At 46.9% G+C, this 23,500-nt stretch overlaps 1 protein-coding gene across 1 annotated transcript; it reads left to right on the top strand.

The window, feature by feature from the left end:
• Positions 1-403: 403 nt before the first annotated feature.
• Positions 404-20,366, top strand: TBCEL (tubulin folding cofactor E like; the record flags this gene model as incomplete). The annotated part of the gene is made up of 8 exons (XM_082493787.1): positions 404-442; positions 4,308-4,457; positions 6,725-6,864; positions 10,013-10,194; positions 11,253-11,509; positions 14,276-14,402; positions 14,857-14,973; positions 20,048-20,366. The coding sequence occupies exons 2-8, from the start codon at positions 4,325-4,327 to the stop codon at positions 20,364-20,366; spliced, it is 1,275 nt and encodes a 424-aa protein (XP_082349913.1). The 5' UTR covers positions 404-442; positions 4,308-4,324.
• Between the last annotated feature and the right edge of the window lie 3,134 nt (positions 20,367-23,500).

Below are 23,500 nucleotides of genomic sequence, written 5' to 3'. Positions count from 1 at the left end.
CAGGTCGATGCAGGGCGCACGCCACTGGCATTACACGTCATGAACACGCAACATTTACCGATCGGCAATTTTTACGCAGTGTTGTGGGGCCAGGGCTGCCCCTCCCGGGCAGATTTCTGGGGCGCTGGGCTGGCCTGGGAGTGACCCCCGCCCCATGGGAGGCCTCGGGGCTGGGGGGATCTTGGCGTCATCTGTCTCTCTCCCTGTCTGAAGTCATTGATGAGGTTAAGTGACATCAGAGGACGTCCAGCCACCGGGGTGGGGGGGCGCGGTGCATGCCGGTCCGCGGGAAGACCAGGCCGCCGGGGGCGTCGTCGTCTCCATGGCAACCGGGGAGCTTCGGCGGGCCAGGCCCCCCTCACGTGATCGGGGCTGATCACGTGATTTTTGGCTGCCGCGGAGCTGCTTCCGGGTCAATGCGGGACTCGGCCGCCGGGCCTGGGTGAGTGGGGTCGGGGGCGGCGGGGGGCGGGCGGGCCGCGGCTGTCACCAGCTGTCACCAGCTGTCATCCGCCTCCTGCGCGGCGGGGGCGGCGCGGCGGGATCGGCGGTCGCGGCGGGGTGCCGGAGCGGGGCAGGCGGCTGTCACCCGGGGACGAGCCGGGCCCCGGCCCGGGCGGGCCGTGCGAGGGCAGCCAGGGACAGTTTAACGGTTGTGTCGGAGGCGGTCGGGCCGTCGGAGGCTGCAGCGCTCCCGGGTTGGGGGCCGGGGACCCCGACCTGTCGTACCCCGCCGTGCGGCCCAGCAGCACAGGCAAGGACCAGCAGACGGCCCCCCCGCCGACTTCTGCGGAGGAGGTGTTTTTTTCCAGCAGCCCCTGGGAGCATTGCTGGTTGAGGAGCACAGTGTCAGAGTCCCGGCCAGAAGCACGTCTAGTGACATGCCTGATGTCTCTTGTGCGGTTTCTGATCTTCTCGCCACAGTCCCTGTCACTAGTATTGGCTGCTTCCAGAAGTGTGGTACTATGGCAGGCGAGTAAAGGGTTGTGCTTGCTTTGATGAAGTCCCTGACAGCATTTCGCATACTTGGGTAGCTTGCCCTAGTGGCTCCGAGGGTCGGTCTGTCTACCCTGATAGTATTCATTCATCTGTCTCTCAAGATCACTTCCAAAATAATTTGCCTGAATCATGTCTTAGGAGAAGGGCATATCAGCTTCTTGTGGGCAGATGTTTGTTCTGTTGCATCCATTCCTTACATTTTGTTTTTCATGTATAGAGAAATGTCAAAATGTGTTAGGCGTGTGACCGGTTAGGACCTGCTCTGAAGGCATTTGGGTAGCACTGGAATTCATTAGAATGTCATTAACGATGTAATTCTCCTGAAAGGTCCCTTATTCTCCTTGTAGGCTTATAGCACAGGGATAGAAATATTTTTCGTGTCATTTCTAGTGTCCTCCTTTCACTTCACTCATCAGCTGAAGCAGACCACTGGGTTTCTCTTGGATCTAAAGTCAGGGTCATGCTCTTCTTTGCAGACACTTGCCATGTTGTATGTCACCAGGGCTACAGCCTTCCAGTGGAGCGTTTAAATATAGACAACAAAAACTATTAGTTGACATCCTTTGCAATCTATGCTGTCATTTAGAAACCCCAAAGTGATTTTAGGATATGAATTGCTCCTTGTGCTGTCAGTACGAAAACATGCAGATGCGCACACCTTGCAAGTCATCCTGTCCTGCCCTTGTACAGACAGCATTCACTTGGAATGTGTCATGCTTTCTTTGCATATTCTGTTGATGCTTGCTCTCAAGCAATTGTAGTGATGCAGAAAAGCCACGTGCGTGACAGATGATTATAGGGAACATGAATTTGAAGAGAAGGGAAGTGGAAGAGGTGACTGCCCAACCTGACATTTGTGTCACCTGGCAGTGGCATGGGCTTGTGAAAATAAAGGTTGAGAAATAAATTGTTTGCGATTCAAAGTTGATGAACATGAGTGTCATGAGGGTTTTGTCTCAGTTCTGGATTGCTCTTCTACTGTAGCTGAAAACACAGTTTTTTGCCTCTATTGTGAGGCAAACTCTCATGTGGAATTTCCAGCTGATGTTTGCTCAGTGGATAAAGAGGAACGGAATTGTTAGAAAAGCAATGTAAAGGACAGAAAGCTTCATTCATGGGGGAGTTCCAGAATTTCCAGACCAGGAGGTCTGAGTGTGCATTTAGAAAGCAGTATCTGGCTGTCCTACAGTAGTGAGCTCCCAAACCATTCTGGAATGGGGCCTGTCAGCCTAAAGCCTTGGCTGTCAATGCAAATTGTTCTTGTAGCATGCGGAATGTTTTAGCATAAAATTAAATGCCCTATTCCTAACACAGGCTTCAATTTGAGGATTTATTTTTGATTCTGGTGATAAGAAGTTAAGTTTGAGGTACGAATCAACCAAGTTGTGGAGGACTGGGAAAGGTGTGGGCTTTTTTTTTTTTAAAGACTAATGCTTTAAGTCCCTATTTGTGACATGTAAAGTTGATATATAATATAATAATTACAACAGGTTTCAGTCAACTTGCTTCCTATTATACTTAAGTCCTTTGTGATATAGGTGTTTTAGTCTGTTTGTGAAGAAGTAAAGTAGAGCTTGTTACAGGTGATACTCAGCAAAGGGAACCTGAGCCTTAGTTAAATCACTTTTGATTGGGATTTCATGTCTGTCTTTGCCTGTAATAAATGTAAAGGAAAATTCCTTGCAGCAGGCAGAAACTTTTAATTTGGCATTGGTTAGCGACGTCGCTTCCAGCATATGTGTGTCCTCACCATGAACTTCAACATATGGATTTCCACCAGAAGTCCTGGAGGTGCAGGTTTATCTGCAGAATGTATGTATCTGTTTGAGTTGGGTTTTGCTAGTATATGAAAAATGTATTTATGCAGTACTTAGTGAAAACACCACTCCATGACTAATTGTACACCGTAGGAAATCTGCAGTTGATTCCTGCAAGTTTGTGCCTTGTGTTGTTAGGATGGGCAGGCGTGGATCTCTACTTGTCCGTGATGGGTAGCAGGCCCTGCTTTGGAGTACAAAACCTCTGTGAATCCTGGGAACGACATGGTTCCCGTTCTTTGTGCGTTTAGCAAGCTCAGCTCCTTTATTATCCAGGAAACCATAAAATACCAAGGTCAGAATATGTGCAGGAAAGTAGGACAGATGAGCTTAGGCCCACCTAGGGTACAGCAGAATGCCGACCATCGTGGTGTCTTTGTGCCAAATATACTTCCAGCTGACACTCGATATCTTTCTAGGCAGGTCAGCAGCCTGCGAGGCGGAGAGTCCTTTTTCCTGCACTGTTCTGTTCTGTGACATGCATAGATAGGAAGGCCATGTTTATCTGCCAGATGCATTAAGCAGCTGCAAAATTGAATTGGCAAAACTTGGTTTTGGACTGGCCAAATGATGCGCTGATATGCGCTCGAGAGTGTTTTGTGACACAGTAGTTGTGTTCTAAATAGAAGCTCAGGTTTGGAAGCAGGACAGAAGAACTGTAGTTCTTTGCAAATGTCACAGGAGAAATGATGATGCTCCTTTTGAGGTGAAAGCTTGTTTTGAATGAGCCACCGCCATCGGTGAAGATGAGAGCCCTGAGATATCCTGAGTGAGCTGACTGTCAAACTCAAGTATTTCCATGATACCCAGTGGGCCAACTGATGGAAGTCTTGCTTCAGAGGCTGTTGAGCTCCAGGCTTTTTACAGCATTGGCCTGGTTTTAAGAAAAAACAAGCCATGACCTGCTTTGCATAAGTGTTTCCTTATAAACAGGGAGCTGTGGATCCTTTTTCTGTTGGGTTTTTTTATCCCCACCCAAAAAGCTGATCTTGACTGAAAGTCCAGAGTTAGAGAAAACGGAAACTGCAGGGTGAAAAAATTTGTTCAAGCAATCTCTTACTCATAAACAGCTCTTTGCTCTTTGTTCTTTTCCCTCTGTGCTGTTCAGGAAATACGTTTGAGAATATCTATGAATATCTCGTGGTCCTTTTGTGAGGCACAGAAGTAATCTTGGCAGCCTGGGGCATATTGGGAACTGCCCTTTAAGAGCATGTGGGGCAAGGAGGTGGTGTACTGGGCCTGTAATGGTGTAACTGAAAGCAAGTTTGTGTAGCTTGAGCCCTCTGTGTTTGGTTTTGGTTTCTTTTCAAGGAGTGTTTTACTGTAATCTTGAATGTGAAATATGACCTGTTGGACTAATGTGCAGTTCAGGAGAAGTAAAACCCATGATGCAGCTGGTTACTTTCTGTCCTGTGTTCCCAAGGACCACTGTTGAAGATGATTATTAGTTGCTGACTGTTCACGTACTCTGATTTTTTCTGTGTTAACTAGAAGTCCAAGAAGGGAGCATGGACCAGCCCAGCGGAAGGAGTTTCATGCAAGTTCTTTGTGAGAAATATAGCCCCGAGAACTTCCCGTATCGTCGTGGACCTGGTATGGGGGTACATGTCCCAGCGACTCCACAGGGTTCACCTATGAAAGGTAGGGTTCTGGTATTTCTGATCATCTCTGTGGTTCTGGGTGGGATCAGTTTCTTGGTTGTTGTTGCTTATGTTGAAAGAAGAATTGCCCTGAATTGACCAGAAAAAGAAACTTCACAATGTATTATAATGCATTTCTTACTGAAGAGCTGAGAGACCGGAATCTATCAAAGACAGAAAGTTGATCCGGCGACTGAGCCAGTTGCTGTTTAAAACAAGTAAGTTTCCTTACCCCGTCGTTGCCAGCATAACAGGATTGGGATACTGTTAATGATAGATGGAAATAAGGCCCTGGGCAGTGCTGAGTTTTGAGGGTTCAGCAGTCCCTGGAGCTTATTTTCCTCAGACTGGTGCTACTAACTGTTTTATTAGTGGCTACAACAATGTGCATTTTGACAGAGGTGGCTTAACAAATACACCACACCATGATCTAAATTAGAGCTTGTTCCATACCTCGAACTAGTGATGTCACACAGTGCCATCAACTTGCATTGATGCCTGCAGGTACAGAAGGAGTCCAGTGTTACACAGGAGGGGACGGTATTTCAAGTCTTTGAATCTCCAGCTAGGCTTCTTTTGTGATAAGTGACTCGGATGGGTGGTTTACTTTGGCTCTCTTCTCAAGGCATCAAATGCTCTCTGACTCTGCTTATGCTGCCCTAGTGGAGAAATCCCCTCTCTCCTTTGCTTCTGATCTTACTGCGCTGAGTTTCAGATAGATGTGTGTTTGAAGCACTGTGCTGCTCATGTATGTCCTTGAGCCTCCTGGACTGTGGATTCTGCATCGCCCTTTCCTGCTCCTTGAACTGAATCCATTTGACACCCAGTAGTCTTCCCTCACACTCTGATGTTAGCGTTTGGTTCTTGGTTTGTACAGCTGAGCCTGAAAATCACATTTATCCCACCATAACTGCCCCTTTTTTGCATAACCTCTCGTCCATCTTGATCTGTAAGAGTAGTTTAAATTTCTGTCAGGTCAATTTGTATCATAACCAGCCCCAAAGGGGAAAATAGCCATGGAAGTCAGCTGGATGAAGCTTACAGTAACTGAGTTTGACAGAGGAGAAAAAAGGGCTAGAGTTCAGTTGAGGATAAATCTACCACATGTCCCTCAAAAGTAACGCAATAGAAAATTGGCCTGATGGAATATGGCGTCAATGCCCTCTGTCCTGTGTGCGAGCACCTGCTTACCTGAGCTGTTTGGATACTGAAAAGAGGGCACAGGTTTCTAATTTTTGAAATGTGACTGAGACATGACTTAAGTGCATCATGACTAATTCCCAAAGTACAACACTATGCTTTAAAGAAGCTGCTAATGAGGCAGGAAACTTGAAAACTCGGATTGCTCCAGATAATTGTCTGCTGTGAGAATCCCCTTCTAGTTGTGTAGCTGTCAAGTATTAAGGAGAGTGAAGAAGGGCCACCTTTTTAGGAAAGAGCTTGTTAAATTTTAACAGAATTTGATACTCCACAGAGATGGGAGAGCGGTATTGTATGTGAAAGAGTGTAAGACTGATGGCTTACCTTCCCTAAATGCAGATTTCTTGTGTTGAAATGGTTTCCTGTTACAAATCTTCAGCTTTAACGTTGTCAAATTTGGACCATAACAAATGAGGTTGTGATTGAGATCCAAGTCCTTGTCTGTGAAATAGCTGAGAGAACGTTTACCTCCGTGAGAAAGAACTAGAGCAAAACCGAAGCAAAAGTGTAAAAGGCAGAGCAGAGACCTAAGTTTTTCCGTGATGTAAGAATGCTAACCATTCTACAGTGTTGAAAAAGTGAAAGCTTAGAAAAGAAATGTTTAAATACATCCCTGCTGTTCGTCACCCCGAGTGGGCTAAGTACAAGAGGATAAGGGAGTCTGACTGTGTACAACTAACCGTCCACCTAGCTGTGTAGCCTATCTGCAGTAGCAGATGTCTGGGGAAGAGCATAAGCTCTGGCAAGAGCTGATATGAGACATACTGTAAAGTAGGAAGGACTGGCCCGTCCTTGCTGCGGCGTGGACAGAAATACGTGTAGTAACTGAGGAGCACTGATGCTGAGGGGTACTTCGTAGTTAGACACCAGAAGACTTCTTGATTGATGTCAGTCACTTGTCATAAAATCCGTGTTTATCCTGACATCCTTAAATATATGTAAATTGTGGAGTAACTGGTAGATCTTTTCCTTTGTTGAATGTCATGCTTGTTTGTGCTTGTCGTTACCTTATGTAACTAAGCAAGGCGATGCTGACCGGACGGGATTTTTTCTTTTTCCCTGTTTCAGATCGCCTCAACCTTCCGAGCGTACTAGTACTGAACAGCTGTGGCATAACCTGTGCAGGGGATGAGAATGAAATCGCCGCCTTCTGTGCTCATGTGTCTGAGCTAGACCTTTCTGACAATAAACTGGAAGACTGGCATGAGGTAAAATGGTTACATGTGCATCTTTCTGAATAAGTTTTATGGCTATTACTATGACTGCAAATGCATTGCAAGATATAGGAGTACTTCATTCATTAAAAGCAGAGAGATTTCTGTTTTTTGTGGCTTCTTTCGCATCTTTGAGGCTGATGCTTATTTACTTTGACAACAACTGAGCAATAATCATGATTCATGTGATCCATTTAGACACTTCACTCCATTTACCTCGTGACTTACGATCTTGGCCTGTGGGTGACAAATACATATATTTTTTTTTATCATGCAAAGCACCAGAACTGGCATTTCTAACATCAAGAGTTTAATAATCGGTGCAGTTTTTAACAGAGCAAGAACTGAGGAGGTCTGAGTAATGGGAGTTGATTCCCAGCTTTGCCACCAATTCTGCGATGCTGGGCAAGGAATTTATTCTCTCTCTGCTTTTGTTTCCCTGCCTACAAAACAGGTTTAATAACATTTACCTCAAAGGATATTTCTGAGGCCTCAGTAATTAATGCTGAATGCTATTGTAAAATCTGCGGAAGTGCTTGGAGGAAATACGTTAGGTAAATGCCATGTAATACGAGTGAAACAATCGCAGTCTGTTCAAGTGTTGTTCACGGTTCCTCACTGGCTTATGCTCTGCTTTTCTGGTAGTGTTGATTGTTGGAAATATGTTGAAAAAAATGGAATGGGCAATGTAGAAATTATCGTGTGTTTATGTTGCAACAAGCTCCTGTGCCTTTAAACAGGCAGTGAAAGCAGCGTGTGCAGAAATGGTCCAGCTCTGGCACGGGGGTTGCAAAGTCAGAAGTGGGATATGTTTCCCTCTTCTTGTTGTTTCCTGGTTAGCCTACAAGGTATTAGCTCAGCAGGTGGGAGGGAGATCTTAGGCTTGTCTGTTGTGATCAGAGCTAGGGAAGGTGGTTTTGTACTGAGGGCATATCTGCTCAGAACTGGGGTGGCGTCTTCTAGCTTTTTAATTCTGACCTCAAAGGGCCCCCTCCAACAGTAATGAGGTGCTGCCATTGCGCTTCCTTTTCTGCCTCTTGCGCTCAGCGGGGCTGATCTCACGTCTGGTAAGCATCCGGGAGAGCTGCACGTACACTTGTCGTTCGCAAGCTGCATGCCTTGCACCCTGCTATTTGTTCAGTCTGGGTAGGCTACCCTGGACGGCACAATTTGCCGTCTTCTGCACGAGCCACAGTAAAGCAGGAAATGCAAGGCTTTCTGTGTACTTTGGCCCCTTCCTCCGAGATGGGATGAAGTTTTCATAGCCCATCCGCAACAGATAAATATCTACCCAACTCTTAAAATCAAGCTGCTGGTGGTGGGGACTCCAGATCCCTGGGTAGCCTGTTCCCATGCTTAGCTAATAACCTCATAGTCTAAACTATGTAACTGAAGTCTCCCATGCTGCAATTTAAGCCAATTTCTCCCTGCCCCGGTCTCAGCAGGCACGGAGAAGCATTCATCGCTGTTTCCTATACGACAGCCTTTTATACTCATGAAGAGGAGCTTTCATGTCTCTCTTTCCTATTTTAGTATAATACTGAAAAAATCCAGTTCGTCCAGTCATTCGTCCTAGGCCATTTTTTCTAAATCCTGTGTTGGTTTTGTTGCTGTGGTGTCATTCTAGTTTGTCTAGTTCATTCCTAAGGCGCAGTGCCCAAAACATGACATCACCTAAGTTGAGGCTTCATCAGTGTGAAGTGAGGCAGACAAATTACTTCCAGCATCACACATGCTACACTTGAATTCGGCCTCTGCATGAAACAGTTGCCCTTGGCTAGCAAACGGGCCCTGTTATTGACCTGTGTATGTCATGGTCTGCCTCATCTCCTCCCATCCCAATCGCTTGCTGGAGCGGCGCTCTCTAGCCAGGTGTTTTCTGACTCTTAATTATTTTTTGGATGAATGGTGTGTTTCCTGAGTGTTGGCGCTTTGACTATCCTTGAGCTGAACTTCCATCTTATGGGTTTCAGATGGCTTTGCTTTGGCTTGTACCGCAATACGATGCAGCCTTTCCCCATCTTAGTGTCACCCGCTGGTTAAGAAAATGCATAGCGTTCAATTATTTAGATAAATGAAAACATAACGAGTAGTAATCTGTCAGAACTCTCCTTTGGTACGCCTGCTGGCCTTGTATTGAACTCATAACTTGCAGTGGTATCATAGGCACTGTAAGTCCTCAGTTTGCCTATGGGACTGGTGTGTGGATGGTGTCGGAAGCTGCCGTTCTTTTATACTGCTTCCCACTGAATCAGTTACCCGGTCAGTTGATGAGGAAAATTAAATTGATGCTCTGTGTTCTTTACGAATTGATGCTCTGTTCACTTAATCGTTATTAGGTGACTACAAATTGATCATCTCAATAACCTGTTCCTGTATATTTTTGTGTATTGGCAGTTTCTAGGTCAGCATCTACCCTGATCTCACAGTCCATTATGTATCCTGCACTCCAGAGCTGTACAGTCATCGTCTCTGGCTTTTCTCTCTCTTTCTCGGTCTTTGTTTCTTGCCTCTCTGCTACTTTGCCCTCAGGTGCACATCTGTATGTACAAAAAGAGAAGGTAGCACCAAGCTGAGTTACCTGAACATTTGGATTGATTGTAAGAAAGCTGTTGTTTTCAGACTAATGGAATTGCATCAGAAATTCCTTGCATGTGTACAGTGCCCATCTTTTAAATTGGGCAAAATGGCGAGTTCTGTGGCTAGCGGGGAGCAGCGGAAAGCTGAGTGAGCGATCAGAGCGTTGGCCATAAAATCAAGAGACATACCCGTTGCCTCCCTACTAAAACAGGGGTATGGCATGCTGGGTCCTGTAACATGCTGCTGCTGAAAATTGGTCTTGAGATGGATTTTACGACCTTTCCCGAGAGACTAGCTTTTTCTTATCAAGCTGCTTGGAGAGTGTAATTAAATGAACTACTGAGGTGAATGAGCAATTAACCAATCAATCCAGATCGGTGAATAGCTGGAGTATGAATTACAGGTAGTTATTCAGAAGCCTTATTTTTTTTCTTATGTCATTTCTTTGGCTCGTGGTGATTCTGAAGGGCCCCCTTTTAGGAGACAGGATATTATTGCGTGAGGTCCGATTACTGCCTGATACGCATTTCTTTCTCTCTCTTTTTTTTCCCGCCCCACTTAGGTCAGTAAAATTGTGTCCAACGTTCCCCACTTGGAGTTTCTAAACTTGAGTTCCAACCCTCTCAGTCTGTCCGTTTTAGAGAGAAGGTGTGCTGGGTCTTTCGCTGGTGTTCGCAAACTTGTGCTCAACAACAGCAAAGCTTCGTGGGAAACAGTCCACACAATCCTGCAGGAATTACCAGAGTAAGCATGGGGAGTTGGGTGTAGAAAGGGGTGCTCGCTGCACGCAGGTCAAGGCTGGCTTATCAAATCACAGGGTGAGGGATGAGAGGGGTGTGAGGATGCAAACATTGGTAGAGAAAAAGGGGGTTTATGTCTTTGGGAGCTTGGGAACCGGCCAGTGGAACGCTTTACCTTGTCTTAAAAGCTGAACTTGTGTGGTGCTGTAAAGCCCAGGGCGTTGCATCGAAATCTGAATACTAGAGAGGGATAATCATGCCGACAATGTGGGAGGTGACACATTTTCCTCTGACTCACTGCAGAATGAATGGTGCAGTGCATACCTGTTCTAATAGCTTTTGAATGGGATGTAAGTCTGAGGGTCTGGCCACTTGTCAAGTAATATTTCATCCTGCTTTTCTGTGCAAAAGTGTTGATTTCTGTGGCTTGGCCACGGTCCACCTTGGCAGTGGCATTCTGCTTCCCCGAATGTCCTTGGTGGCGTCATTTTGAGCGCAGATTTCTCTTTCTACAGCCTGGTAAGTGGAGGTGATGACAGCAGTATATCCTGTGTGGCCACTATATGCTTCCCTGGGATTAGGGGAGCTAGTTTAGTCGCCTGAAAACTTGGTGGGACCTGTTCTTTCTTTAACGGCCATCTTTGGCAGAAACAGCAATGTGGGGAAAAAAGGGTCATCTGGGTTGTATAAAACCACCTTTTTAAATTGTGGCGAGCATTGAGAGCAGGTACCAGTTACTATTGGATTTGGGTTGGTGGCTTGTTGGGCACAAATGTGGAACACCACCCCGAGCAATCTGTTACACGAATAATACTGGGAGGCTCGGGGAACACTTAGAGTGTTTTTCATCTATGGAGGAAGTTTATGGATGGGAGCAGAGACGTAGTTGAAACGCTCCATTTGGAGTGCTCAAAGGTCTTCTCTACACCAAGGTTTCAAATCACATAAGAGCCATTACAGAAAGTCATGTCAAAATTGGATATGCATGTCTCTGTGCCTGAGACCGTAGCCATTTATGAAGGTATGTAGCGATGATGATATGATCTTTCTTTCACTGTGCAGCTTGGAGGAACTCTTCCTGTGCCTTAATGACTATGAAACAGTGTCTTGTTCTCCAGTGTGCTGTCAGTCCCTGAAATTACTCCACATAACTGACAATAATCTTCAGGACTGGACTGAAATTCGAAAATTGGGAATAATGTTTCCATCACTGGACACACTTATTCTGGCTAACAACAACCTCACGACCATTGAAGAGTCGGAAGATTCCCTAGCAAGGCTGTTCCCTAACCTGCGATCCATCAATTTGCACAAGTCAGGTGAGAGCCTGGATGCAGTATGCTCTTTGTTCTCAGCGTAAGTGACAGCGGTTGATCAGTCTCTACGGCTGAGTAGGTGAAAAACACACTTGCTTTGTAAAGCACTTTGAAACTTTGGTCTTGGGGTGGTTGCTTCTTAGGCCTGTGTTAGTAACAAGTAGCCTGCGGTCGGCATTGCTTCCTGCAACATATGGGAGAGGACAGGTGAAGGCAGAAGTGCTGAGCAAGAGCCTAAACCTTTGGGATGGTTCTGTTGCTGTAGCAGAGAGGAAAATGCCCAGTGACCTTTGTTCCAATGTGTTTTGGCTTCTCGGCAGATTTGAAAAGCTGTTGATGAATGTGGTCCCAAGGGACCTGTCACGTTGAAGTCCAGTTTCCTAACGGTGCTAATGCGGAGCCTCAGAAGCAGATGTACTGAAGTGCAGTGACCTGAAGAATGTAGCGTTAGGAGAGGAAAACAGGCAAGAAAGCAACTTGCCGATCTCTGAGGGCTCTACCTGCTGCTTTTGGTAGGTAGTCATTATCTAAAAGATGAGTCAGAGTAGTGTGGACAGGCAGTTATTCAAAATGAGCTGGCAAAGGGTTTTACGTTAGTAGTTTCCCTCTGTTTCCTGTCCCTGCCTCAGGTGCTCCTGGCTGGAGAAGTATGAATAAATCTCCGGAGACAGAGGGGATGAAAGAATCCCATTTGCCTTTTATTCCTTGTTTTATCCTGAGTAAAATGAGCGCATGTGTATGTATGTAAGGGCTGAGCATTCACCAGCACAAGCTGTCTGTCATCTGTGCTTAGTTACTCAAAGGTCATCAGAAGTTATGCTCGAGGCTGCTTTTACACTTCAGCCCCAGAGAATTTTCAGCCAACGCTCCAGAAAGAGAATAAGGGTTTGGCATATCGGGAAGGGCACGCCACACTCGGAGAGAGAGCTGCAGAGCAGCTCATGAGGGCTGTGCCATGTTTGTGAGATGACACGTACGCCAGAAGGTCTTCTACAGGACTGCTTAATGCATCTTCTTTTGTTCTTTACAGCTTTATATGCTGTGCAAGCGATAGTTAAATGTTAGCCAAGGTAGAAGGTACTTTATTAACATGCTCTGCAATGTAAGCATCAAGGAATCCCTTTAATAAAAGCTTAAAGCTAACTAGAGGAAGAAAAGCCTGTTAAGCTGGATTTGAAAGCACTGTCTCACTGAGGAGCAAGTGCTCCTGTGGTAAGTAGTTTTGCAATTTTGATGCCAGGTATTTAAGAACTCTGGATTCTGTGTTGCATTCTGATGTTTTGGGAGCTGAAAGTTAAACAGAATTCCCAAGGAGCATGTTAAATTTATTTTATTTTTAGGGAAAGCTGTTGCACTCCAAAATTCTGTCCCGTGAAGACTCCAAACTGGCACTGCTTTTTGCAGACTCTTTGGGCTTAGTGGAGATCAGGGAGAAGCCTAAAGATAATGGTTTTTAGGGAAGTTATAGCGCAACAGGGTCACAAGAGATGCACAGATTGTCCTGCCGAGGTGGATGCCATGGCTGACAGCAGTTTCTTTTTCAGAGATGGTTGTCTCTCTGCACTGGTTTCTCCCAGCTACAGGAGCTTTTGGCCCTTTCAGAGCGGTATGATTCAGAGAGGTACCGGGCACTTTTTGGTGACATTGTGGCCCAGAGATCAGATGGAAGAGTTCTCCTCCTGTCGCAAACTTCTTCTCAGTTTGTCTGTAAATGTAAATCGGTAAATGCTGGTTCCTGGAGGATGGCTTTAGGCATAGGCGACCTTGGCGGTGGTGTTTCGAGCGCTATGGGGAAAGGAAACTCTGTCTGCCCGCCTCATGCACGGTGCCGTGATACTTAAAGGAGGTTTGTTTCCGCTTTGAAAAGAGCCCCTTCTTCTCAGTTGCAGTTGTGACACACGGTTTGGGCTTGAAGTTCGCATTTTCTGAGAGGCTTAGCTCAAACGAGACCCCTGGTTTTGTTTGACCCGATAATTTTTCTGTTTTTTCACAATTTCTGTACTGTGTGGGTGAAGCTGTTGTATGTTGTTCAGGGAAACCAGTTTCCTAACTCGCATCGCCAGTGTAAGCTTCTGGAACAGTCATCGGAAAAGCATTGCGATAAACCTTTCTGCAGTCACAGCAAAAGGAAGTGAAGACAAGTAGCGTTGATCTCACCACAGAATTGGGGCCGTTCTGTTGCTCCATCCCCAGCATTTTCATTTTACCCCCTCTGCTTGCCTTGTTATCCCAAATGTCAAGTCTTGAGGGGGCTGAAATTGAGTTAAGGACTTTTTCATTAAATGGCTGGACGGCTTCTGGGACTGTTTTACCATTGGGTCATGATCGGAAACGGGACCCGAGGTGGTCATGTGTGCAAGGTAAAGCCATTTGATGGCTATTTAGTGGCGCCTAGAATGACAGAAGTCCTGATGACTTTAATACTACTTAAGGCAGTGTCCCTTTATAGGTGCAGCCGACATAGCTGATGCTAGTCTGTCCTCGGCAGTGAGGCCAAAGAATGAACGGTCCATAAAAAACTAAGTTCCCTAATCAGCCATGGAGATCATCCTTCTAGACTTACAAAACAGCATGAGGTAATTTAGACTACTCCGTCACGTAAACAAACGAAGGAGATTTTTTTCAGCACGTGATGAGTAAAAAGCTGACTTTGGAAAGAAACAGCAGCTGATGCTCGCCTATCACATATGGTCTTTGACTGTGTCTGATAATCTTGGACAAGTGATGCATTATCGGTGTTTGTTTAAGGAAGTCTTTTTTTCTGAGCAGGTCTGCATTGCTGGGAAGACATTGACAAGTTAAATTCTTTTCCTAAGCTCGAGGAAGTGAAATTGCTAGGAATCCCTTTGTTGCAGTCCTACACCACTGAGGAACGCAGGAAGCTGCTAATAGCCAGGTCTGTTGCTTGTTTATTCTGCTCAGCAGAAGCATTACATGGCAATGAATGGCTGGGAGCGGGTCACTGGAGGAAGAGGCTGTTAGGAGATGGGGTTTTATATGAAGTCACCACTCAGAAAGACTGGAGCGTTTTTTTATTGTGCGGGGAAAGTGGGAGTATTGGAAATGTTAAGTGTAACTTCTCTACTTCTCAGAGAATGTTTTGAGTCTCACACATGCCTGTGCACAGGATGCGTATATGTGGCAAAATGAAAATAATTAGTTTTGAATGTGCTTGGAGAAACTGCATGGAACTTGCCTGCTCCCTCTCTCGAGGGGGCTGAGGCGTAAGCCACCTGGCAGGATTCTCCTGGTGTGTTACTGTTGTGGCACACAGCTTTTGATGGTGACTGTCTTGTCGATCACCCTGTCTGGGTATCTCACTGACTGTATTTCGTGGTGTCGGCATACAGGTTGCCCTCTATCATCAAGCTCAACGGAAGCATCGTTGCCGATGGGGAGCGAGAGGACTCGGAGCGATTCTTCATCCGATATTACATGGAGTTCCCGGAGGAGGAAGTCCCGTTCAGGTATGAATTCTTTGTGGTGGAATGGAGAGCAGGGGCAGAAGGGTGGCAAGGCAAAAGGAAAGATGACTGAACAGATGAGGTTACAGGGGAAATCTGGGCTAGCTGTTCCATGAAAAATCTGTCCCTCGCGTTCCTCCTGTCTTGCCTCCCTCAATCTGATTTAGTTAATGTTGTTATATTAGAATGTTGTCTGATGACTTGTAGAATCACTTATGAGTCAAATTTGGTCTTAAAGTGTCCGCGTCGAGTGCCATTAAACAACGTGACTGTTCAGTTCATGATCTTCATTGCTTTCTGGCCTCCCTCATGGCTAGCTTCATAATCCACCTGTGTTTGGGAGTCGCGAAAAGGCAGTACAGATCATGCTCTCTGGTGCCAGGCCGGGGCGTCTAATTCTCTTGGCCATCTGGTGTGTGGAATGTGACTGGCAATGGGAAGCTGTCCCCTCACTTTGAGGCCCGCAAATCACAAGTCTGAAGGTTTTTCTTTGCCAAAAAAGTATGCCCAATGATCCGTTGATCTTGGTAAACTAATGAACTTTGACAGATGCTGTTCAGTCGGTGTCTCCTCTGTGCCAGCATCTACTTACTGCTTCTTAATGGGCTGAGGAAGGATCATGGATAATCAAGCCACTGCATCTACGTGCCTTTTTCCCTGGAACCGACATGCGCTTCTTAGATAACAAAGCTTCATAGGCCTTTCTTTAATGAAAGGGGGTACAACGAAAGTGTGTATGGTGTGTCCCGGACGCACAGACAGAGGTAGGGACAAACTGAGGTAGAGAAAGCCAAAGATATGGATGACAAAGGTGCAAGTGGAACCTGGTCAGTGTTGACGTTGGCTGGTCAGTATTTCCCCCAGCCTAACTCGTAGGTATAATGTCTCTTGTTTTTCGAAAGCCCTGTGTACGTAACCTGCTAATACTAAGGGCATGGGAAGGATGGAATGGAGAATGAGGGCACAGCGTTTTGCGTGAATACTAACAGGTCCATCAATTATAGTATTTGTTCAAGTGATACTGGGGTCAGTTCATAGGCCGGGGGAGACAAGTCAGGGAGACAAGACAGCTGGTGATCCCTCTTGTTCCTTTTTCTGAGGACAAGTTTAGGCTTGTAATTTTAGATGCCCTTGAAGCGGAAAAATTGAAACAAATATTGGAAGGCATAGCAGCAGAGGCAGAGAATGCAGGGGAGAGGAAGGGGAAGGGAAGATGGGCACTGTAAGCTCGTGTTGTTGCTGCTCCTAAAATGGATTGTTTTCCGTAGCATTTTATTTTGAAGGAAACTGTTTCATGTCTCTGTGTTCGTGGCTCCAGAAAGGAAGAATAGCAGGGCAGCTGAGCCCAACAGCTGCAGCAGCGTCCTTTGGCAACCAGGGCTTGGGCTGATCTGGAAAACCAGCCGGGAGAAGGCAAGGCAGGCCCTTGGGCTGAAAATGGTGTATTTGATGGCAGACTGGGTGAGAGTAGCCCTTTGATGCTGGTGGAACAGGTGTTCTGCCTTTGAGCTCATGAGGAAGGGTTTGCGCACGAGAAGGAAGTTAAATAAATAGCTGGCAGGCTCTGAATCTTTTTCTGCTGGACTTACGTCTGTGGGTATTGTGGTGACAGGTGCCTTGCGTGTCCACGACCCATATATTGCTGAGAAGGAGGCAGTGGGGTGTACCGTAAGGGATGCATGATGCTACTGTTAGGACGTGGACTTTGGGAACAGGCTGTGTGCACCCACGTAGTTCTACAGTACTACACACAGCTGGGGTCAGTTTCCAGGTGGGAGCTCATGTAAGAAATTAATAAAATCTCACCCATCCAAAAAAGCTGGGCTGATCTTGAGTGCCATGCTAGCTATATGCTATTTTGGTAAGATCCCGGAGAATGACCCCCCCCTCTGATGTCTTAACCTTTAAACACTGTTACTGCCCTTTTTGTGGTCAATGGGCTCTTTGTCTGAATCCCTTCATCTGTGCAGCATTTCCAAGAGACTGGTGCAGCTACTAAAGAGGGTTGTTCTGTTCTGGAGGAGTTGTGTGCCACTACAGACTATATTGTAACGAGGCTGCAGATGACTGAGAGTGTCCCTAGCGTCAAGGGCTGGGTTTCAGGTCCTGCATCCGTACGCAGCATCCCTTGTAGGAAGGGAAACCTGGCATTCTTTGCAGAGGGATTGTGTGTGTGATTGTTGCTAAAGCTTCCTTTTCTTTGCTCCCAAGTGTGGTGTGGTCTGTCCAAAGATGGTTTGTAATTAGAATCTAATCAGGACACACGCATGTTGTTGCTGGGGGTACAGCATCTGCATTGCAGTGCTGCCTCACACGGAGGAGAAAGACACACTTGGGCACGGAAAACTCATGACTGTAAGCAGCCCCTTTCAAGACTGTCGAGGTGTAGCGTGCGGTAAGCAAACAGCACGCTCTCGCATGGCAAACCCCCCTGCTTGCATTGCATGTCTTCACGGGCTGCAGCTCGAAGGGATCAGGAAGGGAGGGAAATGGACAGAATAACTTCTCTCTCTGGATGTTGTGGGTTAGAATGAGTGCCGAGCGTACAATCCAATATTGGCTGTCTTCTTGAGTGACGTCTTTGTGTCTGAGGGTTTTTAATGGCTCCTCCGCTTCTGTGGTCTGCTGTTTGTCTGCAGGGTATCAGGGACACTTTTAGCTAGACTCAGCTCTTCAGCATCCTCTGCTGTGGCAGCCAGTGTCTGCCAGGCTGCAAGGGGTGATTATAAAAGTCTCCAGGGTGCCTATTATCAGGGTACAAAAGAACCATACGAGCAGTGGGCCTTCGTCCTTATTGATTTGAGAGAAGCCAGATATTCAGACGCCTAACTGTCTTTGGAGGCTGCAGCTAGCATACAAGGAACAGGCTGCGAAACTTGTTCTGCCTTTCCTCGACATGAGAAACTGTAAGACAACGTTGCCTGGCGCTCCACGTATTTACAGCGCGCGTTTGGGTAGTCTTAGCATCCTCATAGTACTTCTCTCTCTCAGCTGCCTTGAAAATTGTCCCCCTCTTTATACTCTTCCCACTGTCAGCCCTGTTCACTGCAATTTCCCTTAGCGTGTGAATCATGGCAGTACCTCTGGTCAGCAAGTGAGAAATTGTTGCTGGTCTGCAGTGGAAAGTGCTGCAAAGAAATTCTCCCCATCAGCAACACGTTGGCTAGCGCTCAGTCTTACTGCAGGCAGTAGCCTGGTGGGTAAAATACGGGGAATGTGGTGTCTCCTCTCAGCACTAATGGCTTTTCCAAATAAATAGGCCCAATCGTATCACCCAGGTGACTGTGAGAGCAGTGCCTTTGGATGCTCTGCCCAAGTGAAGTCTCGTTTTGTCTGTGAGACTGGGGAAATCCTAGTGCGTTGTGGCCCTTACCTCATTTCCCGGCAGACAGAGGGACTGCTGTTCTCCAGGAACATTCCTGCCTTCAGCAGGACTCCCTGGGGGTCACCCAGCCTGCCAGGTCCCATCATCTCTCGACAGGGGCTGTGACACAGCACCGATAGCATTCAGCTCAGGCTGGGATCGGGAACAAAAAGAGCTTTCTGTACGGCCTCTGAAATGTTACCTTTTCTCGGCAGCTCTCGGTCTTTGTCATTTCAATCGCATTGTGTTTTGTGTTGCCGTTTTGCCTCTTTCCCAGCCAGGCAGGGGAGATGCAGCCTTGCCTGATCGGAGCGATACCCGCTGAAGGCAGCGGGAGGGCGAGACGGGCTTGCTGTTGCAGGGGATGGCTCCCCGAGACAGACCTTGTGAAGGACCGTCAGAGAACTTGGCTCCAAGGAGAAAGTGATGGTAGAGCGTGTGGCTCTGCTAGTAAAATTCCCGTGGAGTAGGTGTGAAGGATCAGTTGGCAAGAGTCCCCCGTTTGTTGTCAGCCTCCAAACCATGCAGCAGCTCACCTTGATTCAGTCATCTTGGCGATGCTGCGCTCAGTGGAGTGTAACATTTGGGACCTAGCTGGCCTCTTGGAAAACAGCAGGAGTGTCCAAAAAATCGGTCAGGCTGTGAAGGTGGAGGTACTGTGAATCTAGATGGAGGGCTGTATCCTTTGTGTGAGCGCTAGCTTGGTTCTGGCTCTCTGTAGTGAAGTGTTTTAACTGGAACAGGAGGCATAGAGTGTTTTAGAGAGTGTAATGTCCTCTCTTCTTTCCAAATCCCAGTGCGGCCATGGCTGGGGTTTCTGAAATGGTAGGAGCTGAGTAGAGAGCTTTGCTACTTAGTTTGCTTCAGGAAGCTGTTTTGAGACCAGTCAACTCGAACGTCTCAGGTCGGTGATACATTCACCTTCCTCAGCTAAGTACCTCGTCCCTAGTTGGACGCTCACTCGGGTTCATGTCAGTGCCACGGTGCAGCTTGGGGATTGCGAGACAAGGTGACTGGAGTGAATGGGCTTTATGTTCTCCTTTTACGCGTCTTGCCTGAGAAACACTGTGTGCTCTACAAAGCGTCGTGCTGGCAGGGGAGAAAACAAGACTCCTATCATCCAGATTGATTCCTAATGGATGTCTGTTCTGGTCATCAGACTTGAATCGGGGTGAATGTTGTCTCACGTGAGGAACATTCAGCTTCCCAAAGTGTCAGAGATTTGGTGGAAAATGGAGAAGAAAGCTGGGGTTTCCTTTAGTCGCTGCTGGGCCGGGGACTTGTATGGAGAGAGGTGTGCACTTATGGGCTCTGAATGCTACCTCGGCAACATTCTTTACTCGTGAGAGCCTCATCCGTCCTTCCCACCTTGAGCGAAGTGCCAGTTAAACCGAGAGATATTTCAGAAGAGCCAGATGCTAGCTAGTCACTGACATGGAGGATGAGGACAGCTTATTGCTGTCCTGGTTCTGGCTTTAGCTCTTACCAAAGAGTTCTGGGCTTTAGATGAATCCCACCTTGGGATCTTTTTTTACCCTCTTGTCATCCGGTCGCTGTACTCTCTGGACAGATGTTCATTTATACTTTGCAACCCAGTAACGTCCTTGGAGAAAGACGGGGAGCGTCATAATGTGAAACAGAAAATGACTTGTGAAATGTGCATTGGCCGTACGAGCAACTGTACCATAACTCTGGACTCGTTTAAATTTTCAGGTATCACGAGCTGGTCACGAAGTATGGGAAGCTGGAGCCCTTGGCAGTCGTTGATCTTCGGCCACAGAGCAGCGTGAAGGTGGAGGTTCACTTCCAGGATAAGGTGGAAGAGATGTCGATCCGTCTCGATCAGACTGTGGCAGAATTGAAGAAGCACTTAAAAACTGTAGTGCAGTTGTCAACGAGCAACATGCTGCTCTTCTACTTGGACCAGGAAGCTCCCTTTGGTCCCGAGGAGATGAAATACAGCTCGCGAGCACTTCATTCTTATGGCATTCGGGATGGAGATAAAATTTATGTGGAGCCCAGAATGAAATAGCCTCTTTTGACCTTGTGAGTGCACGGACGTGCACACAGTTGCCCCCACACACCCACACACATGCATTAAGGAGTTTTTGCAAGGTTTTTATTTCAGTTGGTTGGTTGAGGTTTGGTTGCATTTCTGTAGCAGGTAATTTCATAGCCCGGAGGGAGTGCCCTGATCTGAGAACCATGCCCGCCATCCACTGCAGGCGACCTTGAGGTGACAATTGACTTCAGTGCGTGTGTTTCAGTGTGTGCGATACCTTGATGTTTTCTTCGATGCTCCGGTATACTCGTGATTTGGCATGAATGGTCAGTTGTTCAGGCTAAAGAATGCTAGGGCCTATAAGGGAGAAGATTGCTCGGTGCAGAATTTGACCTGTTTTTTGCTTTTTCTAAATTTTGGGGGGTTCGGTTCCACCAGAGCGCCCTTTGGCCTAGCTGTCTGACCATGGCTCGAGCTTGCTGAAGTATTTTTTTGCAGCTAGGTGCTGTTTCAACCTTTTGTTGTGCTCGAGTTTACTGAAAAGATCTAAAACAGTATTCCGCTTGAATCTGAGCTCAGGTATTTAGTGCATCCACTTAACTCCACTGGTTTGGTTTGTATGAGTGCACAAAATGGGGGAAAAGAGACCCTGTCAGAAAGAAAGTATTTTCCAAACGCATGCTCTGTATCCATGCTGTCCTATGCTGTTGTTTGGGGAAAAAAAATTTTGATTGCTGTACCCATCTCACACAGTGTCTGTAACCTGTAGCGCTGGCAGTCTGGAGGCAAAGGGACCCTTGTCGTATGTGATGCAAAGTGGATTTTGGTAGGCGCTGGAGTTGGAAGGGCTTCTAGAGTCCCAAGTCAAATAGGGATTGAAGAGCGGATTCCCCCATTGGCCGCAATGCATCCCTGCGGTGCTGAAGAGATCCTCCAGTATGCACTTAGCCTTGTACCAGTTTGTACTGTAAGTGGAATGGGTAAAATTGCTCTCCCGGGAGAGAGTAAGAGTAAAGGTGACGTTTGTGTTTGTTGCTGTTGCACCAGAAATGAAACCTAGCACTTTCCCCTGGGGCCCCTGGCTGTGGGGTCCCTGCTTAGGGTCCGAACTAGGAGAATGTGCTGGCTCGGAGCAGTTTGTAGAAGATGAGTAACAAAGCAACTAGGCTCGCGTTTATTGAAAAGCAGGTTTTCACTGTCTGTATTCGCTTCCCTCCACACACACCTCGTAGGCATCGCGTGCTGCTGCTTAAATTAGCCCCCGTTTTCTACTGCAGAGCAGATTCCCTTTTTTGTGTGATGAAACCCTCCTTCCTCTATATCTCGTTTCACTTTCCCGTGTCCTCCCTTGTTTCTCTGCCCCCCCTGACAAGTTGAAGACTTTTCAGGTTACCCCGTTATAAGCAGCTGCATAGAAGTTTTTGAAGCTGTGCAGTGAGGGCTCTAGTTACACATGAACTTCTGACCTTAATCTTGAAATGCTCCCTTATCCCCACGCGTACTTTCTTTCCCATGATGCTTTTGAGCACATCATTGAGCTCCTTCTACGTTCTTGGAGTTGTGTGTTTCTCGTCATATTTTACCTAGATTGTGGGGTTGGGTAGGATGGGGAGGGGGCAAAGTATTACAGTCTTCAGGTTCAGGGTGCGGGGACCGTTGGGAGGGGAGTAGTTCCACATCCAGAGTAACAATTAAAAATGGGAGGATTTAAGACAAGTTGATAACTTGTGCCTCATCCCCCGGCCCAAAACGTCAGTCTCTGTCAGGCCCCGTTGAGATGAGCAATAGGAAACGGAGCCAGACTTGCCGTAGGTAGCGTAGAGGCCGCGGCACGTAGCTGCGAAGCCGTGCTACCTGTAAAACGAAAGGGCGGGGGAGATGGTGGCAGTGTAACATAAGATGATGCTTTTATAAGCTAGAGCTTTACTGAAGATGTATTTTCCATTTCGGCAGAGAAAGGCATTTGCTGCCTTATAGCAGAACTCTTAAGCCAACACTTCTGTATGATATATACATACTTATGCATAGGAAAAGTTGTGTTTAATAAGATATTTTGTTATAAAAGAAAAGTTTTATGAAAATATGGTTGTTTAATATTAGAAGCATATTCCTCCCCTTGACCTCTGCTTTAAGTAGGTTATCCCTCAGTCACTGCAGTGTCAGAGTTAAGCGACCATCAGGGATGCGAAAGTATCTCTGACGAAAATCTGTAGAGCAGTAATTGCCTATGTGGGTATATTTATGGCATTGTAACTGGTATTAATGAGATGCTGTAACTATTGACCAATCTTCCTCAGCACAATTAAATGCCTCTGTTTCAGAGAAGGAAATAAACAAAGACCATTAAAGAATCGAGTGGGATCTTAAAGAAGATGTGAAAGATGTGCCTGTAAGTTCTTTTGCCCGCAAAAGGTTAGCCTGTGCACGTAGGGAACAGTGCTGTCACCATGCTGGCTCAGAACCGTCAGTAAATCATGCTTTTATTTAAGGCGGACCTGGTGAGAACTGGAAGATGGGAAAAAGAGAACACCTGCTGGCATACAAGGTGGACAGGTGCCATGTGGCTGCCAGGGATTTGTTGCTAACGCCCAAACCGGCTCCCCTGGTCTGTTTGGGTCAGCAAAAGGCACTATATGAATATCACTGCCTTGCCCCTTTGTCGGGGGAAGGTTGTTTCTGGACAGCATTCTCGAGCCATTCACCTTCTGCGCAGCTAGCAGAGCACTCGTGGGGTGAAAACCAATAATCTTGGTTGGCTTTCCAGGGAGAACACGTCCAGATGATTGACTTTGAAAAGCAGGGCCAAGCGGCCCGCAACCAGTGTGGCAAAATATGCCAAGATGGCTTGCTTTCCTTTTGTAGTACCTTGTGGGATAGGGTCTTGTATGTCTGTCGTGTTACCGCTTAACGGGGGACCGTGTCTTGGGGAGAGAGGGGAGGGCTCTGAGCCAGAGAAGAGGTTTGGGGCCGACGGTGGGTACCGAGAATCCCCGAGGGTCCTGAGAGGGTGGGAGGTTTGAATTAAATGGCTGCAGTGTCGCAGGGGGCTGTGTCCTGGTGGTGTCAGTCTATACCCGCTTTAGCAGAAGGTCCCTGGGTCTGTCGAGTTCCTTTGAGAAAGCAAAGCAGGTTTGCTAGCTTCTCTATCTTTTCTGTCTTTCTAT

Source organism: Vanellus vanellus (assembly GCF_965231255.1).
Source record: "Vanellus vanellus genome assembly, chromosome: 21".
NCBI lineage: Eukaryota > Metazoa > Chordata > Aves > Charadriiformes > Charadriidae > Vanellus > Vanellus vanellus.
The sequence above is the reverse complement of the archived record's forward strand: the minus strand, read 5'-3'. Positions and strand labels throughout refer to the sequence as shown.